General features: G+C 38.5%; 1 protein-coding gene across 8 annotated transcripts; it reads left to right on the forward strand.

The window, feature by feature from the left end:
* The first annotated feature begins 919 nt into the window (after positions 1–919).
* On the forward strand, positions 920–15515 carry LOC122009135 (mitochondrial pyruvate carrier 1-like). Of its 8 annotated transcripts, none has more exons than XR_006119474.1 (6): positions 920–1159; positions 1528–1663; positions 2408–2462; positions 2549–2684; positions 4109–4184; positions 15300–15515. XR_006119474.1 is itself a non-coding variant. In XM_042565153.1 (6 exons), the coding sequence occupies exons 3-6, from the start codon at positions 1571–1573 to the stop codon at positions 15334–15336; spliced, it is 321 nt and encodes a 106-aa protein (XP_042421087.1). In that variant the 5' UTR covers positions 920–1303; positions 1413–1460; positions 1528–1570; the 3' UTR covers positions 15337–15515. The 8 variants fall into 8 exon arrangements, 7 of the variants coding, with proteins under 7 accessions (XP_042421087.1, XP_042421085.1, XP_042421086.1 ...); XM_042565153.1 differs by lacking the exon at positions 4109–4184 and adding an exon at positions 1413–1460 and having other exon boundaries at positions 920–1303; XM_042565151.1 differs by lacking the exon at positions 4109–4184 and having other exon boundaries at positions 920–1460.
* Positions 15516–19987: the final 4472 nt, after the last annotated feature.

The following is a 19987-nucleotide window of genomic DNA, read 5'->3' on the forward strand; positions in this document are numbered from 1 at the left end:
TTTTTCTATATATATTTTTTAATTTTTTGATATACTAGTGGGCTTGATTTGTCTAAACCGCAACTCAAATTTAAAAATTTAATAATTATACATATATATATATATATTTATTTATTTTTTTGACAGACTTATGGGTCGATCCATATAATCGTAAGAATTTTCTAATCTACTAGGATGATGAATCGGTCCGTCTTACTCGTCCTCATAATGGATTTTTGATGGATCAATCTATCCCATCATGAGTTGATTAGTTTGACCATATTACTATCTGACCCTATACAAATTTCTTGCAAACTGTTACATTCGACAGTACGAATCACTCTTACTCCACAGTTACTCCGCAGCTAACATTTTGTCAGCCTGTCAAATAAAATTAATTCCGTAATATATATCGTGTAGTTAAAAATTGCCCCACAAATATCTCATTAATTATGGAAGCGCTAGACGGGCAATGATTTTTATTAATTTTCCTACACACTGAGAAGATAGGTACGTAAAGTACACGTCGTTATCTATATTTTCTTTCTATTTTTTTTTTAAATTAATAAAATAATTATAATTTGGAATCGTCATAAATGGAGAATCACGAATTATAATCTTCTTAAAAAAAACTACAGATCCACTGGAGCTATGGTGTCACGAACGATAAGTTATCATTTAGATCCTCAATTATAATTTATTTATTATAGGAATTTTTTTCCCACATGCAAAAATATAGATTTATTATATTAACAATCTCAATCTACAGATATAAACAAAGATACATATAAATATATAGACATAAACGTATGATAAAATAAATTTCATATCATGAGATCAATCGACCCAGATTAAAATTTCCTTTCACATAAAGAACGTGCTCAATGAGATCTTCTTTAATAATAAATTAAAGTTAAGGTGGATCGATCCTTTTGAACCGTCGACGTGGTCGGATTATCATGGACCCTCTGCGCGATGGCGACGGTGATCGTTCACAGCACGCCACCGCCTATGCCAAATTGAACTCGCCTTCGCAGACTCTCTTTCGCCTGCAACGACGCCGGCTCTTGCGCCTCTTCTCCTTGCTTCCCCGGCTTCTTCCGAAGTGCGCCTTCCCTTCCCCTCGCCGCTCGCCTCTTCCCACACGAACGATCCGAACTCATTAGAGTTTCCAGTCGAGGTTGAACTTGGCTGATCTTAGATCGATCTTGTTGATTTAATGTTTGCGTCGGCGGTCTGTTGATCTAGAATCTTAGATCCTGTTATGATTTCCATTTGATGTTTACCTCGCTGGTTTCCGTGCCGCCTCCGTGGAGTTTGGAAGGTAGGATTTTGCTGTCGCGGATGGTGCTCACGCTCGTTTGCTCCATTTTATATGTCATTGTCGTTGATTTTGACAAATTTCTTGACCTTAAAATTGCGCCATTTTTTAGCGGTTGAAAAAGGATCGGAAGAAAAAATCGCCACTTCAATTTGCGCATGTAATTCTAAAATATGGCCTCGAATCTTGATCGCCTATAAGAAACTAATTATGCGCTCTCTTTGCAGTGTGTGAACATTGAAGAACAGCTAGAAGAGACAGGTGCATACTATGGCAGCTTTCAGATCATTTTGGAATAGCCCTATGGGTCCAAAAACAACTCACTTCTGGGGACCAGTTGCAAATTGGGGCTTCGTTATCTCTGTATGATTCCTACCTTCTTCAATGCATAATTTGACGAAATATTTACTCTAATGTTCGATAGAGTCAATAGATAGTATATGGAATGATGAGAAACCACAATCACTGAATTGGTTAAGGAACAAAAAATCTAGATGCAGCCTTTATCCTTTCATGTTGTCTCATCTGTACATGTAAAAGTAACACAATTCGATGATAGCTGTAATCTACAACATCAAGAGAGGCAGGGCTCTGTAGAATTTTTGTTGGTTATTAATTGTGCATCTTTATGTTGTTTGCTTGTTTAATGATTCGGGGAGGAAAACATACTTCTACTTGTAATTGATTGTGTTGCGAAATCAAATTTATTCTTCATTCTTGGACCTAGGTTATGTAACTCTGCTCCACACATCTATTCAATATGATTCTAGACATAAGCTCTATGTTCTTGAAAACTATATGTTTCCTCTTTTTCTTGAGTAAGTTGACGAATTCCACTTCATTTTGCCATGGCTTGGATTCCAGTTCATTTTTTTTTTTCTTTTTTTTAAAATGAATAATTTCAAGTTCTTTGAAGGAGCTTTGGTTGGAGCTTATTATCTTATTTACTCTCTGTTGATCCTTAGCTCTTCTCTTTGCTCGTAGTTCCTTGTCAGTCACTGCTCGGAAATCTGAATCCAAATTCTGTTAACAATTCCTTCATTCACTACAGTCCATATTTTTATATCTTAAGTTATTGACTTTTGACAATTGCTGAGGCTCTTGCAGGGTTTAGCAGATACACAGAAACCCCCAGAGTTGATATCTGGGAATATGACTTCAGGTCTGGATGACACAATTAAGTGGGAATTCTCAGTTATATTTTTCGATATTGCTTTGAACTGAAAATATTTCCCATTGGTGGTGCAGTTATGTGCATCTACTCTGTACTTTGCATGAGATTTGCATGGATGATACGACCTCGTAACTACCTGCTTCTCGTCTGTCATGCCTCTAATGAATCAGTTCAGCTCTTTCAGTTATCCAGATGGGCGAAAGCACATGGGTAAGTTGGTCGTTCCTTGAGAAATTTGTTCCTTTCTAATTGAGAAGTGTGAAGTTAAACTACATTTGCTATTCGATAGTAATGATGCTTCCTCTTTTTCTCCTGGTTATTGAATTTAGATTGCTATGATGATTCTTTTGCTTATCTTAAGTCTCGGACTACTCCACCTTTTCATTTTATCATCTTGGTTTCTATAAGTCAAAAGCTAATTTGGTGCTTCCTGTGGATCTCATACAACAAAAATGAGAGAGAGAGAGAGAGAGAGAGAGAGAGAGAGAGCACTGATTGCTTTCAGCAATTTCTTCACTGCTGATCTAGTTGGAAATGAAAGAGAAGGGACAAAGCTCTAGGTGTGGTCACACAGGTTTCTTCGTGGCTAAAAGAACATTTGATTGAAAGACATTGAAAAGGATGTGATGCATCCTAAAATTTACATTCTGGTGAGGGAGCTTCTCTTGAGCGATGGGTACAAACCTGCAGGGATTAACATATGTCAAAAGATGCCAGAGATATTTGGCAAGTCCTTTTCATGCTTAAGTTGAATTCCAATGAGGAGCTTAGAAGAGAGATTGAAATTTAGTGAGAGAAAGAAATGGAGAGAATGGGATTTGGATTCCCTTACCATTGTGGATGTTATCTCTTTTTTTATATGACTGATCCTCTAAATCGCACAAGTGGTCATTTCCTGGGTACAAACACAAACAAGGGCAGGCATGAGGCTGGTGCAGGCCTATGCAGACCATTTCCTACTATGACATCTCCTTTTGGGTGCTTACCCAATTATGGCCCACCGACAGGGTGTTTGCGCCCGATTATGGTTTGTTGTACCCTGGAGGGGCAGTATGGTTTCTATCCGATCCATGCTCAGGGATGGTTGGGGATGGTGGCCTTGATGAGACTAGGGGAGGATGGATGGACTAGGAGGGGCAAGTTGTGTACAAAGCATCATCACAGTCCCAAGCGGAGTCCCGCAAGCTTGAGATGCTGAATCGGTGTACTTGAACTACTATCACTTTGAAAGATGAGAGAGGTGCTCGAATTGCGAAGCACTCTGGAAGCTAAATGGGGTGCTTATGTCGGCAAGTACTCTCTAAATTGAGGGAGGTGTTTAAGTTGTCAAGCACTCTGAAAAATGAGAGAGGTGCTCGGGTTGCTAAGGAATTTAAAAGTTGAGTGAGGTGCTCAAGTTCTCGACCACTCTGAAAAATGAGAGAGGTGCTCGGGTTGCCAAGGAATTTAAAAGTTGAGTGAGGTGCTCAAATTCTCGACCACTCTGAAAAATGAGAGGTGATGTATTAGAAGTTGAATTAAATTTGAATACATGTAGCATAGTTAATGTTTGATGGACATGAACCAAGATAATACATGAATCTTGAATTTTATTTTTAATTTTTATTTTATTTTTATTTTTTTTGGTAATTCAGGTATCCAGCTCTTCGAACTAACTAATTCTGGAGGTGACCGGCTAGACCCTATGAATGTTTCCCACCGACCACTAAGGTAAATCATAAAGTACTCACGGAGGTCCATCCAAACCGTCAGTGTTCAGTGATCTAGAAAATAAATGCATGTATCTTGAATTTATGTACTTAGATAGAATAAATGCACATATCTAATTAATGATGCGTGGTCTAGAGATTTCTATTGAGTAGTATAAATAGTCATGTAACGTAAAGTTGTAAGACAAGTATTTTTTCAATATAAGTCTTTATACTACAACTCCTCTTCTCTTCCTAGAAAACTATTTGAAAGCCCACCTTCTAACAAAGTGGTATCAAAGCCAATGACATCAAAATTCTTTTCTTTCCAATGCCCCTAACTTACCAAACTCAGCTATGAGAAATGGTCACTTAGGATAAAGGCTATTATTGGATCCCAACGAGTGTGGGATATTGTTGAAAATGGTTTTAAAGAGTGTTTAGATGTGACAACTCTGCCTCAAAACCAAAAGGATGCTTTAGAGAAAGAAACAAAGAGATATCAAGGTGCTTGTATCATCATCCATCATAATTTAGATGAAGACATGTTCGAGAATATAGTCAATGAGACAATATGAAGGTGTTAGGACATTCCAGGAGATAGAGGGGGGTGGATAACTTATTTTGCTTCGTCGTGTTGATTTATTGCAGCGAAAAACTCGCAGCAATCGCTAACACTAGGATTTACTTAGTATCCATCTCCTTGAGGTGACTAATTCAAGGATCCACATAGTATACACACTCCTTTTCGGAAACAATCCAGAGGTAGAGAAATCTCATACAAACTTAAACACACAAGAATGCAACAAGAACAAGGAAATGAAAGAACACTACACTAGAAACCTTGTTCGCTTAATCTCTTTTTGCTTGAAATGCCTCTTGATCGGTTGAAAATGCAACAACACTTCTTCCTCAACGTCCCAAGAACCGGCAGTGAAGAGTCGTGTGCATATTCTTTTCAAACCATCGTGAAAACCCTTTTCTAGGGTTCACTTGACGTCTCTAATCGATTAGGTTTTCCCTAATTGATTGTCACATCATTCGATTGTCCAACAACTTGCAGGACGACTCTTTTTTCGAACCCTAATCGATTGGTGAGCCATCCCAATAGATTCAAAAGACTTTAATTGATTACCCAATCAATTCCACAACTTTTTGGTCGCTTGTGAATTCCTCCCAATCAATTACCTAATTGATTAAACTCCTCGCGAACAAAAACCATGCCTAATCGATTGACAGATGTTGAATCGATTGGGCCAATCAATTCAACCCTTATTCTCGCAACTTCACTCTGCGAAGCTCCGAATCGATTGAGTTTTCTTCTCAATCGATTCAACATTGTTAATCGATTGAACCAGTCAATTAGAGATGTCGGAATTGTTTGCGCAATTAATTTCGGCACCTTCTGTGCTCTTCGCGAATTAAACTTTAATCGATTGCTCAATCGATTAGCTTAGGGACAATTGATTGCCCCAATTAATTGTCCAACCCTAACTTTCTTAATTTAAGTCTAGGGTTTTCTTACCTAACATCCGGTCAACCGAGACATGTTGAGACTTTCTATCTCGTGCCACCTTCCCGTTGGACTTTTGATCACCAAGTGTGGTCCTCCTTGATCCACTTAGATTTTCCTCTTCCTTAATCTCAGTTAGGACTTTCCTTTATCAACGTGCGGTTCTCCTTAACTCACTTGGACTTTTCTTTGCTTAATCGCAGTAAGGACTTTCCTTTGCCAACGTGCGGTCCTCCCAATCCCACTTGGGCTGTCCTTTGCCTAACCGCAGTTAGGTCTTTGTCTTACCTAACCTCTAGTTAGGACTTATACCCTTGTCTAATCTCCAGTTAGGATTTTGCATTGTCTAACCTCCAGTTAAGACCTTCCCAGTCGAGTATCCGGTCCTCCATAATCTACTTGACTTCTCTCTCACATTTCGTCAAATTTCCGGTCAACCTTGACCTATTTGATTTCTGCTCACATATTGTCCAAACATCGAAACTTAAGCTCGAATTCACTCAAGCTTAGTCAAACTGGTCAACCTTATCTAAAGACGATTGCACCAACAATCTCCCCTTTTTTGATATTTGACAATATGTTTAAGTTAGGTTAACCCATTAGCCCAACTTCTTTTTTCATAAATCATGAATGAATGTTTCTAACTTAAACCCTACATTTTCTCCCCCTTTGACACACATCAAAAACTCTTCACCTAGTGAATTTTGTGAAAGGAACCCTATGGAAGTCTCATACTTTTCATTGTATCCTATGTTCACTCTTGAGCATTCATTCATTACAATAAGATTTCTATTCTTCCATTATCTCCTCATCCTTATAATTAAGAAAAATCGTGCTTTTAAGGAGAATCTTCCCTTAAAACATGCTCCAAACTTCTATCATTGCACTAACAATAATTTAGAGTTCCTAAATATTTAGGAAACCCAAAATTGAAGTTATGAGGTTGAAAATTCAACTTTGAATCTAAACTTCCTAAACTCTAAATTTAGACCCCTATAACTATCCTTTCTTATTTTCATCAAGAAAATTACCCTTAAATATTTATCAAGGCATTTTAGAGGGTTAGGGATGGTTAACTCAACTAAACGTGGCTTAATGGACTGAAATCAGATCACTTAAACTAAATCAGCTTTTCTAATCGATTGATTTCAGTTACTAATCAATTACAACCTCTAAATTGATTGAAGTTGGGATTCAATTGATTACTGCGTGCCAATCGATAACTCTAATTGATTATGACCGCTTAATCGATCACATGATAAATTCCGCAAGTCTATGTACTTACGAAAAATCACTACCAATCAATTAACTCAATCGATTGGTGTACAACAATTGATTAACCCAATCGATTGCTATATCTTATTTTCTGATTTCAATTTCAGACTATTTTTAGAAAATCATAAATAATTCTACGCCTATCGAAAAATCATGAAATTTTATGTGTTGGTGCAGCGGGGCCGACAAGAGGGGGGTGAATTGCCTACAAAATAAAAGTATACCCTCCTCGATTCTTTCAACTCAAACAGTGCAATGGTTAATAAAGTAAATTAACAGAAATAAAGAAAAAGAACCCAGCAATTTACTTGGTTACAACCAAGAAGGTTGTTAATCCAAGGCAGTAAGAAAAGCTTTGAAAGATCTCCTTCTCTGAAGGCGGAGAAGCCTTTTATACTTTGGAAGCTTAGAACTATTGCCAGGAACGACTACAGAGTTGATTGCTTGAATCAGTGAATATTTCCTAGCTCCATGGGCCATTATATAACTCCTAAAAAGTCTATCCCGAGGGTCCAAGGCACCTCCAACAAGGTTCAAGGCGCCTCTAACCAAGTCAGCGGATAAAACTTTATCCGCGCTCAAACGGTCACTTTTGACCAGATGAAGGCGCTTTCATCAAGTCTTGAAGGCGCCTTCAAGCTATAATGAAGGCGCCTTGAGCAGTGTTTCCAGCACACTTGCTTCTTTGCTTCAACTTCCGAAGTTCCGTTCTTTTGGGTGATTCCGGTCAATCGAAATAAGACTCACTTGAACCCAATTTTTGGCCTTCTCCTCGAGCAGGCTTTCGCCCCGGCTTTACGTCCCTCGAACGTCGCGCACGTTCTTCTCGCCCACCGGTGTACTCTTTCGCAGCTTTCTCGTCCTTCGGACGCACCGAGCTTGTCGGCTCCCTTCCCGTGCTGTCCTTCTCGCTAGCTGCGTCTTCCGCTCGACTTGCTACGCTCCTAAGCTCCTAAGCTCCTGCACACTTAGACACAGGGATCATAAAACAAACAGGACCTAACCTAAACTTGGTTGATCACATCAAAACTACCACGGGGTCTAACAATCTCTCCCTTTTTGATGTGTATCAACCCAAGTTTAAGTTAGGGTAAAAACAGACTAGTAGTAATTTAAAGAAATTACAAAACTAATATTTAAAGTCTAAATTTGCAATTAAACTAAATTACAACAAGCATAAAATTTAGTTCTGATACTAAATGTTGAAAGACATAAATAAAATTTAACCAATGTTAGTTTTAATTTCCCCTAAACTTAACTTGTACCTATTTCTCTCCCTTTGATTATAGCAAAAACGGGGTATCAAATATTTCAAAATAAAATCTAAATTAATTAAGAAGAGATTTGAAAAAAGATTTTTTTTAAAATTTCTAAGTCTTTTGAAAAAAAATTTCTAAGATTTTCCTTAAGTTTTTGTAAAAAAAAAAAAAAAAAAAAGTTAAAAAAATTTAATTTTAGAAGATTTTTTAACTTAGGCAAGAATAGTTCTAAAGATTTCCTTAAGTTTTTGCAAAAATTTTAAGTTAAACCAAAAAAATTTTTAACTTTAGAAAATTTTTTAACTTAGGCAAGAGCAGTTTTAAAGATTTTCCAAGTAAGAATATTTTCCTAAGTATGGATTTTTTTTTTAAAAGCATTATTTAAGTTTAATTTTAATGCTTTAATAAGAAGTTAATTAAACATTTTATTTCAATATTGTTTGGCTTCCAGGTCGTAGCGAGACACCCTTCTTGGTTATTGGAGCAACAACCACTTCCTTAGACAAAACCTCAAAAGAAATTATCTGTTTAATTTTTCTTCTGAAAGCCTTAATTTAAAGAAAAAAATTAGTTTAGAACGGATTTTGGAACCCAATAAAAGTTCCTTCCTACAGGGTTATTTAAAAACTTGGGGGGTATATAGTTTCTAAGAATTTTCCTAAGTTGCTCCTGATGTTTTCTAATGTATCAATTTAATTTTCCATAAATCCTTAGTTTTGATTTTGAAAATTTATTTAAGCATCCATTATTTTTCAATTTCTCAATTTCAATTTATAATTTTTAATTTTCTAAATTTAAATTATCATACATTTCTAGTGGACATGCTTTTGTTAAGTTCAATTTTGATTCAGCATTTTCTTTTTCTAATTTTGTTAAATCTTTTATAAACAATTTGATAAATTGAAAGGACTGAGTAGGAGTGAGATCACGTACCTTACTTACCTTAAGCGGTGATGCTCCCCCTTCGTCGCAGCTTTCTTCTTCTTCTGATGTTCCTTCCCCTTCATCTATGCTCATCTCTGAGCTTGAGTCATCTTCGAAGAGATGGTTGGCCATCAGTGCTAATCCTGAGAAGGCTTCGGCTTCTGATTTGGAAGATGAAGAATCATCTCATGTGGCCTTCAGGCTCTTGCGTGTAGAGGATGTCGGTCTTTAAGGCTTCTCCTTGTGCTTTTTCTTCAACTTGGGGCAGTCATCCTTGATGTGCCCTTCCTCGTTGCAGTTGTAGCATCGGACCGTCCTTCTGCTCCGTTGATGTTTCCTCGACTGCGATTTAAGCTTATTAGTTTTAACAAACTTATTTAATTTTCTTACCAGAAGAGCCGCTTCAGTTTCGTCGATCGACGCTTCGGAGTCGGGATCGTCCTTTTCAGCTTGTAGGGCAATGTTGAGGTTCGACTTTTCTACTTGTTTAGGCTCTGCAAGTCGAGACTCGTGAAGTTCGAAGGTAGAAAATAGGCTTTCTAAACTACTTATCTCAAAATCCTTAGAGATTTAGTACACATTTACTAAGGAAGCCCATTCTGGAGTTCTGGGGAAGACGTTGAGCGCATACCGAATGGAATCTCGGTTCGTTACCGTTTCACTGAGATTCGTTAGTTGTGTTATCAGCTCCTTGATCCTCGCTTGAAGTTGCGCTACCTTCTCGCCGTTGTTCATCCGGAGGTTTGTTAACTAGGTCCGGAGGATATCGCGCATCGCTAGCTTTGCTTCTGAGGTGCCTTCGTGGAGCTCGAGGAATTTGTCCCAGAGGTCTTTGGCGGAGTCGTAGCTTCCGATCCGACTTACCTCTTGGGGTGGCAGCACACTGAGTAGCTGAAATTCCGCCTTTCCGTTGGCCACGAAATTGACCTGCTCCTTCTTCGTCTAGTTGAATTCTTCTTTGTCTTTTGGCGATGCATATCCATATTTCATTATTAAAAATATATCAAATTCAGTTTTAAAAAATGCCTCCATTTTTCGCTTTTAAGTATCAAAGTCTCCGTCGAACTTCGGGAGATGAATGTTCACGCCGGCTATCGTCCTGATCTTTGTGCTTCAGTCGGCGGTTAGTCCTTCTGAGGCTGTCGGGCTTTGATACCACTTGTTGGTGAAGCGGAGCCGACAAGAGAGGGGTGAATTGCTTGCAAAATAAAAGTATACCCTCCTCGATTCTTTCAACTCAAACAGTGTAATAGTTAATAAAGTAAATTAACATAAATAAAGAAAAAGATCCTAGCAATTTACTTGGTTACAACCAAGAAGGTTGTTAATCCAAGGCAGTAAGAAAAGTTTTGAAAGATCTCCTTCTTTGAAGGCGGAGAAGCCTTTTACATTTTAGAAGCTTAGAACTATTGCTAGGAATGACTACAGAGTTGATTGCTTGAATCAGTGAATATCTCCTAGCTCTAGGGGCCATTATATAGCTCCTGGAAAGTCTATCCCGAGGGTTCAAGGTGCCTCTAACAAGGTTCAAGGCAGCGGATAAAACTTTATCCGCACTCAAACGGTCACTTTTGACCAGATGAAGGCGCCTTCATCAAGTCTTGAAGGTGCCTTCAAGGTGAAGGCGCCTTGAGCAGTGTTTCAGCACACTTGCTTCTTTGCTTCAACTTCCAAAGTTCCGTTCTTTTGGGTGATTCCGGCCAACCGAAATAGGGCTCAGCCGAACTCAATTTCCGGCCTTCTCCTCGAGCAGGCTTACGTCCTGGCTTTACGTCCCTCGAACGTCGTGCATGTTCTTCTCGCCCACCGGTGTACTCTTCCGCAGCTTTCTCGTCCTTCGGACGCACCGAGCCTGTCGGCTCCCTTCCCATGCCGTCCTTCTTGCTAGCTGCGTCTTTCGCTCGACTTCCTGCACTCCTAAGCTCTTGCACACTTAGACACAGGAATCATAAAACAAACAGGACCTAACCTAAACTTGGTTGATCACATCAAAACTACCACGGAGTCCAATATTATGTAGACATTACTAATGTCATATACTATAAGGGAAAAATAATTTTATAAGAAAATATATCCTATTTTCAAAGATTGATACAAAATTAGAAAATATTAAAACTTTAATGTTTCACACTACTTTGTATTCAACCAATTAATGGTGATTCCTATCAAACGATAGTCTTCACCAAGGTTTTCTAAAATGTAAACCTATGGTCTTGTGTGATGTAAAATAGATTTTCCCTAAAACTAAGTTGATCATGTCCGAAATTTGAATTAGACGAAGGCTGGCTGAGATGGTGCTGGTGTTGATGGAGAGGCAACTTTGACCTAACTAGCATGTGTGCACCGGAAAAGTGAACCCCCACATGGAACTCCGGGACAGTGGTAATGAGATCGATTGTATTTAGGCTCTGCGTACACTCAGATAAGCACACGGAGCGTTAGAGACAAAAAACCAGGGAAAAAGTCATCGGTGCAGACCCTCTGACACTAAAGTCAGGTACTTTTTCCCAGAAGAACAATATACAAAGGAAAAAATAATTATAGAAGATGAGTGCGAATGTGCGTGTACCTGCTAAGGGAGAGGACCTCCTTTTTATATGATGTTGCGTACCTTCAGAGCCTGCATGTTGTTAGAGAATGTCGGGTGTCAGGGCCTGTCGAGTGAGAGAGGATGTAAGGTGGCCTCCTATTGGTGAAAGGAAGGTTCCATTTGCAAGTGATAGTAAACCACTGGAATATTTCCTGACGTATGACAGTTATTTTCTGACAGGAGGTTACAGTTCCTTGACATTGTTTGTCACTTAGTGCTTTTCATCCCGCCCGGATTTAGCTACGGCCAGCTCGGGATGACCGTTTGGATATACTACTGACTTGAGTCTTGATGAGGGGGACGAGCTGTGGCGGGGGACCCATCTTTCACGCCTTCATCGTTAAAGGGTTGGCCGGGAGTTGTCTTAATGAATATACCAGGTCGGGCTGCACGGCTCGAGCTGGGGAAGTCCGATCAGTCGGGGACAGGTCAGGAACTAATCCAGGTCGTGTCTTATGTCTCAGATTTGGGAACCTGCCCCGTCTGTACCCGACCAGGAATTATGTGCCTGATGACATGAGGCGGTCTAACTTCCTCTTTCTCCTAACTGTTGATTGCCACACCCCCTTGACTTTCGACTGCCCTTGATTGCCACATCCCCTTGATATTTGGCTACCACGTCCCTTTAACTATTGACTGTCTGGCTTTATCGAGCCTCATCTTTATCCATCGTATCACAAGCTTCCCATCCAAGTCTAGTCGAAGGAGACTCAAGTTCGACTGACTAGACTCTAGCATGCTTGTGACTCTACCTGCGTACAAGGGACTGTATTGTCGTTGGCCCGGTGATGTTGGAGCAGATGAAGACGATCCAACGCTCAAGTTGTTGACAAGCGTTCGTAAGAGCAGTGTTGGCTCATACCTTACGCCGGGGTGGAAGTCAGTAGCCCGACCGAGAGGTCGTTGGTTGCAAGAGCATGCTTGCATATAACTCGCGCTGGGGCGAGAGTCTGGAGAGCCGACCGAGAGATCGTTGGTCGTGAGAGCATTCTCACTTATAACTCGCGCTGGGGCGAGAGTGGAACGTCGACCGAGAGGTCGTTGGTTGTGAGAGCATGCTCACTTATAACTTGTGCTGGGACGAGAGTCTGGAATACCGACTGAGAGATCGTTGGTCGTGAGAGCATGCTCACTTATAACTCGCGCTGGGGCGAGAGTTTAGAATATCGACTGAGAGGTCGTTGGTCGTGAGAGCATGCTCATTTATAACTCGCGCTGGGGCGAGAGTTTAGAATACCGACCGAGAGGTCGTTGGTCGCGAGAGCATGCTCACTTATAACTCGCGCTGGAGCGAGAGTTTGGAATACCGACCGAGAGGTCGTTGGTCATGAGAGCATGTTCACTTATAACTCGCGCTGGGGCGAGAGTTTGGAATACCGACCGAGAGGTCGTTGGTCGTGAGAGCATGCTCACTTATAACTCGCGCTGGGGCGAGCGTCTGGAATACCGACCGAGAGGTCATTGGTCGTGAGAGCATGCTCACTTATAACTCGCGCTGGGCTGAGAGTCTGGAATACCGACCGAGAGGTCGTTGGTCGTGAGAGCAGACTCACTTATAACTCGCGCTGGGGTAAGAGTCTGGAATACTGACCGAGAGGTCGTTAGTCGTGATAGCATACTCACTTATAATTCGCGCTGTGGCGAGAGTCTGGAATACTGACCGAGAGGTCGTTGATGATCAAGGAAAATGAACCCGTGGACCTAACTTCTGTGGCATTTAAAATAATCTGCGATCATGACTCCTATCTCCCTACCTCGCAATTAGGCCTTGACCCAATTTGAATCTTTTTCTGATTCTAAGGTTGGGGTGAGGCGCTAAATTCTGACCGACGACTCCCATCGCCTTCTATTCCCTTTCCCGAGGTAGCCGCATGGAATTTTCGGTCATCGAGGCATGGTCTTACTGAGGCATGGTGTCAATGCTCCCATATCATCATTATGATTTCTCTGTCCTTTCCATCATAAATATCGTTTCATAGAAAATCGTCATGTGTTCCACTTCCTCCGATACGACTCCTGACGTACGTTTTCTGCATGCGACCCGATGACCCTTCTCTTCCCTTGATCTGACGGCTACCGTGCGTCACGCTATTTCGATTGCCCGACTCGAATGCTTATGTTTCTTAAGGGTTTTGGTTTAAAAATCCTAAAGGCCTCAAGTGGCTGTTCATCGACGCTTCCTCTCCCTTCGACCTTTCTTTCTCCGCTTGTTCCTGCTTGTCCTTCGTGCATCTCCTTTTTAAGTGCCTCTACTCCCTTATCTTTCGCTCCTTCGTTTTTCAATTTGGTAATGGCCGGAGAAACGGTAATCTTCTGATATGCATACTTCCGTTCCGATTTTAATAGGAGTGATCTTATTAAGTCGGTACACTCTAGCTTGTAACTTTTTGAAGCATACAAGCTTCGTCTTCTTGGGGCCTGACGACCATCCTTGTCCTCCTCCCTCTGGCTTCGTGACTTTCTTTAAGGACCAGCTGCTTGGTGGTTTGCGCTTTCCTATCCCTTTTTTTCATCGTTGAGTCGGTATTTTGGTATTCCTTTATCTCAGTTCGCTCCTAATATCTTTTGTGTCATGTGCGGAATGGTAATTTTGTATCATCTATACGAGATTCCTTTAACTCAACTTTTTCATCATTTCTATTCTCTCAAACGATCAGAGTCGGGTGTTTTTATGGTGTAATTTAGGACCGAATATAAATTTTTCGAGGGTATATTTTCTTCTAATAAAGACTGGAAGTTCGTTTCTTCTATGCTTCTTTCATTGATGTCTGTGTTTGGAATCAATCTGGTATCACCCATGAATTATTGAGAATCAGGATCCAACAGTTGGTGTTCAGAGTTCGAGTTCTGCACAATCAACATTTAGAAGCTTTAGCCCATCTGTTTATCCGATGGTTGGAGCTCCACCTTTAACCCCAATCAAAAGGTTGAAAGCAGGTGCCCATAAATTCACAATTTTTTATGAAAAAATTTATAAATGTTTATAAAAATCTTGTAAACTTTTTTATAAAACTTTGTGAAATTCTTTTCACTACGTGAGATTATGTAAAAGTCAATAAAAATCCATAATTCTATAAAAAATATATAATTAAAAAAATTTAATAAAAATCATTTAATCCCTTGGTTGTATACACCCCTAAGCCAAACTAGTGCTATGTGTCTCGAATGGACTGCCTTGGAGCTGAGCCATGCAAGCCTCGTGTGTCCTAGATTTACCAACGTATAGCTGAGTCATGCAAGTGCCACATGTCCTAGATCTACTAATGTCGATCCGAGTCATGCAGGCTAGGCTTGCTGAGATGGAGGGAAAGTATTATCCAGAGGAAAATATTATCTAGGGTATCAGGATGTATGCTTAAAGGTATTGAATTATCGCCATTCTCATTCTTGATGTGCTGATTTAGGTTTGCAAAATTGTTTCATTAATAACAAACTGATAAAGCTTTAAAAAGAAAACCAAAGGGAGGAAGGTACTTTTCTAGTTGACAAAAAGTTGATTTATTTTAATGTTTTCAGATTAAAATTTTCATTTTTAATATAATTGTGCAATGTGTTTTATGATTTGTTTTGCCACAGGTACCTGGCCAACAAGGAGCTTGAACAAAATAAATAGACCCTGACAAACTTCTAATTAAGATATGTTTTTTTTTCCTTGACAATAAAATGAGTCCCTTGTTCGGGTTTCATTTTCCTTTGTTTCTCTCTCTCTCTCTCTCTCTGGAGTTGTCTAAACTATCATTTAATATTAAAGATAAACCTTTCTGTGTTAATATAAAGTGCATTTCAATTCAATTTTGGACTTCAATTCTTTTTATTATTAAAATAAACAATTTTCATGTTATGCTCTTCTTTTCTATTTTTGATTCAGTTGATTAAATTTTTATCTCAATCCATAATTGTATTGTATTTTTCTTTTAAGATCATCATAATCTATCTTTTTCGTTATGCAAATTTTCAACACTTGACTTCCCTACCTCTCTTCTCTTTTGTTTTAGGGGGGAGGGGCCTTATATGAGTCTTGGCCAAAATTTTTCAAGCTTGTATAATTTTTCTCATGAGCGCACTTAGCATTATCATATTCAATCAACACGGATACCTATTTTTCAGTGAGTTTTCACTAATGTCCTTAAAGCTGATCATAATCCATTCAAATCATTTCTTTATGTCAGCTAACCTTAGGTCTATATTCTTATCAACTTGTCACCGGAGTTATAGTGTTATGGTAGGACATCCAAGTTGTCACCCAGGTATTCGCAGTTCGATCTCCAGCTATGACATATTTGTAGCAAATTTTTCTCTAAATGGGAGTGCAACCAAAGGATGATGGACTTCTCGGCTGGCCACCGCATGCATTTCCCAATTTACTCTGATGGTCGGTGGAAAATTTCTGTGGGATCAGATTGGTTATCTAGAGATAGTCAATGAAGTTAACTGGATTTATCATTTTTTTTTATATTCTTATCAACTTGTCTCACGGATTTGTGCAATTGGTATTTGCATGTCTGTGCTCAAGTCTCAAGGTAAATTCTCAACGGGTGTAAAATATCTCGTTAGGTGTTAGACTTTCCCCGTATAAAGGTCATTGCGTTAGGATAAAATGCCAATTGTAATTTATTTACATGTATCTTACAATGGAGTTAATGATACTAGACTATTTGGGATGAACGATATCATTTTGTTTTGTTTTCTCTAATATCTTTATCAACTTTCTTTAGATTTTTGTAAAAAAAAAAGCCGTGTATTACTTGACATAAACTCACTATTGGACTTGAACTCATTATATTCACTCAAGGATAGTACCCATGAGTTCTTTTACTCTCCTAACACCGATCATGTCTAAAAATCTTGATTTTAGGCCTTATACAATCATCAATGAGTTTTAGTTAAAACTCATTAAAAACCTTAAATACATTAGAATCAATCTAAATTGAAATCAAGATAGGATGTTCCTAAGAGGTTCGTGAGTGTAATCATGCCTTCGACCTTATTTCCACAACCAAGATAGGATGTTGTGCCTTTTTAAAATTTAGATAAACTTGCGTATTTTTAGCGTAAACTTATTGATAGATAGACCTATCATATTCACTCAAAGAAAACCCTAATATGTTCCTAGAGTCTCATGAGTGTATCCATGTTGAAAATTCTAAAATTTGAACCCTATAGGAGTATCAATGGCTTTTGGTTAAAGCTCATTAATGGTCTTAGACATATCAAAATCAATCTAAGCCAAAATCAATGCATTTGTAGAAGTCTCTCGAGTGTCACCATGCTAGTTCCACAGCACAAATATAATGTTGTGCCTTTGTAAAACTTAAACAATCATGTGTATTTTTATCAGCAACTCACTAATAGACGTAAGCCTATAATATTTACTCAAAGACAACACCAAAATGTTCCTAGAAACCTCCTAAGTTGTCCTTGTTGAAAATTCAAGATTTTAGACTATGTACGATCCTAAGTGAGTTTTGATTAAAATTTACTGATTGTCTTAGGTATATCAGAATCAATTCAAATCAAAACTAATACATTTCTAAAATTCTCATGAGTGTCTCCCCAACATAAATAGGATGCTGTACCTTTTTAAAATTTATACATTCTTATGACTTTCCCTTTTAGTAGATTCGCTGCTCATTGTTGTATTACTAATTTTGGCTATTATCATCATGGTAACTTTACTAATAATGACCATAAGATGAGATGATAAAAAAAGAATAATAAAACAGATACAATTACTAATAACAGTTAACTAATGAATTTTGAGAAAAATATTAAGTTAGGTTTCTAGAAATATTATTAGATCCCTTGGCTTTTGTAAGATAGTTAATTTATGCACATCTGTTTTTCATTGCCCATCAAGTCACGTTTTTCCTTGACCTCTAGGTTAGCCTGTTAAAAATAATATTTTATTGCATATCAATTAGTTATATTTGTTGCTACTCAGATGTTCTGGCTTTGCCGGTTTCGAGTTATCTGTTCAGTTTTTTTTTTTAATATTTCTTTTATATTTTTGTTACTGTCTTATGTATTTCTAGGTCTTACCTTTGTATTGTTGATTGTCTTGGACATAGATACATGTATAAATATTTATAGTAGTTGTTATACACTTTCTTCTCTACTTGTCTAGGATATTGATACTTGGAAATTGGTTCTAGATGGTTATCATATTGTCGGTAGGTGGGGTACCCTTCGGTATTATACTTTCAGACCACGATAAATTTTATTCTTTTAAATGTAAGCTATTTATTTTTTATTTTTTATTTTTTATTTTTTATTTTTATTTTAATTTCAGTGGGTAGTCCAGTACAACATTCTTAGTTCGTCAAATTGAAACTCGATTGTTAGATGATTTAAATTCGATTCTTAAACGATTTAAAAATTAAGAAGGTGTCATGCCACTGTCATTAAATAATATGAGAGTAGATTAAATATAATTATTGGTGTAATTATCTCTAGATTAAAGTTGGCCGGTTTAATTAAATTTAAGTGGATTCAAGTTTAAGTTTCAATATTTGAATAATATGTTTTGGATAATATATGAGAAGAGTTCAAATAGGTCGAGTACTACAAAAAAATACAACATTAGAGATGGATTTTTCTGTCGCTATTCCTTCACTAGATGAGCTTAGCGACTGAATAGAGATGGAAAAATCGCGTCGATACGAGTTTTGTCGTTGCTTGTATTTAAAGATGGAATTTTAACTTTCGTCGCCAATTAGTTACAGAGTATAAATTCCGTCTCTAAAATTAGAGATGGAATATTATAACCGTCGCTTTATATGCCAACGATGTTAGTTGGCATTAGCGATGAAATATTAAAATTTCGTCGCTAATTAGAAATAAATTTTTAATAGTTGATCGTAAAATATGGCGATTCCAGTGTTCTCGTGCCAAGATTAACGAAGAAATATTAAAATTCTATCTCTAATTAGAGACGAAATATTAAAATTCCATCGTTATTTTAATATTCCGTCTCTAACCAGCATTAGTTTTTTAATGATCTATTGCTAACTAGAGACGACTTTTTAATATTTGGTCGTAATATATGATGATTCCATGTATTAATTAGTGACGAAAAATTAAATTTCATCTCTAAATAATGAAAATTTTGGCATAAAAATCTATTTCTACATTTATCCCTGTTTTCATTTCATATGGACTATTATATACCGCTTGTTGAGCCAATACTATTCATACTTAAGGTTAAATATATTTCATCATGGTTTGAAATTCAATTGAATTTTATTTTTTTTTTTTATATTAGAGGAATGTTATAGTAAAACTTAGTTTGAAACGATGTGCTAGAAAGCAACGTGCGACTTGAAGGACATGATTGTTGGTGCAACCTTAGGTCAAGGTTGACCTGGTTGACCTGACTCGAGTTGACCTGACTCGAGTTGTATTTTGATGTTTGACTTAGGAAGATTGTTGGTGCAACCTTAGGTCAAGGTTGACCTAATTGAGTTGTATTTTGATGTTTGACACTCGTGGAAGAGTTGTATTCTTGATATGGGACAAGAATAGATGTTTGGGAGATTATTGGTGCAACCGTAGGTCAAGGTTGACCTGGTTGACCTGATTCGGGAAAAAGTCCAAGTATGGAGACTTGGCAACGGAAAAGTCCAAGCAGGGAGCTTGGCACTGGAAAAGTCCAAGTATAGAGACTTGGCACTGGAAAAGTCCAAGCAGAGAGCTTGACACGCGAGAAGTCCAAGTATGAAGACTTGGCACGGGAAAAGTCCAAGTATGGAGACTTGGCACTGGAAAAGTCCAAGTATGGAGACTTGGCACGGAGAAGTCCAAGCAGGGAGCTTGGCACGAGGGAAAGTCCTAACTGGGATGTTAGGCAGTTGGAAAGTCCTGGTGAGTGAAGCCAGGCAGTGGAAAGTCCTAACTGGGATGTTAGGCAGTTGGAAAGTCCTGGTGAGTGAAGCCAGGCAATGGGAAAGTCCTAACTGGGATGTTAGGCAGTTGGAAAGTCCTGGTGAGTGAAGCCAGGCAGTGAGAAAGTCCTAACTGGGATGTTAGGCAGTGTGAAAACCCTAGTGAGTGAAGCTAGGTGAAAGTCCTGGTGAGTGAACCCAGGCAAGGGAAAATCCAGATGGATCAGGGATGATCGGACTTCTGGTGTTGGAAAGTCCAAGTAGGTCAAGGGAGTGATCGGATACTTGGCACGAAGAGGAAAATCCAGATGGATCAGGGATGATCGGACATCCGGTGTGGAAAGTCTAAGTGGGTCAAAGGATTGACCGGACACTTAGCGGGGA

The sequence above is a fragment of the Zingiber officinale genome, chromosome 8A (genome assembly GCF_018446385.1).
Source record: "Zingiber officinale cultivar Zhangliang chromosome 8A, Zo_v1.1, whole genome shotgun sequence".
NCBI lineage: Eukaryota > Viridiplantae > Streptophyta > Magnoliopsida > Zingiberales > Zingiberaceae > Zingiber > Zingiber officinale.

Bases quoted from the DNA above. Each gene is read 5' to 3' on its own strand.
- LOC122009135 (XM_042565151.1), top strand. From the start codon at position 1,571: ATGGCAGCTTTCAGATCATTTTGGAATAGCCCTATGGGTCCAAAAACA. The intron at 2,463-2,548 runs GTCTGGATGACA...TTGGTGGTGCAG, and splicing joins ATCTGGGAATATGACTTCAG to TTATGTGCATCTACTCTGTA. The intron at 2,685-15,299 runs GTAAGTTGGTCG...GTTTTGCCACAG, and splicing joins AGATGGGCGAAAGCACATGG to GTACCTGGCCAACAAGGAGC.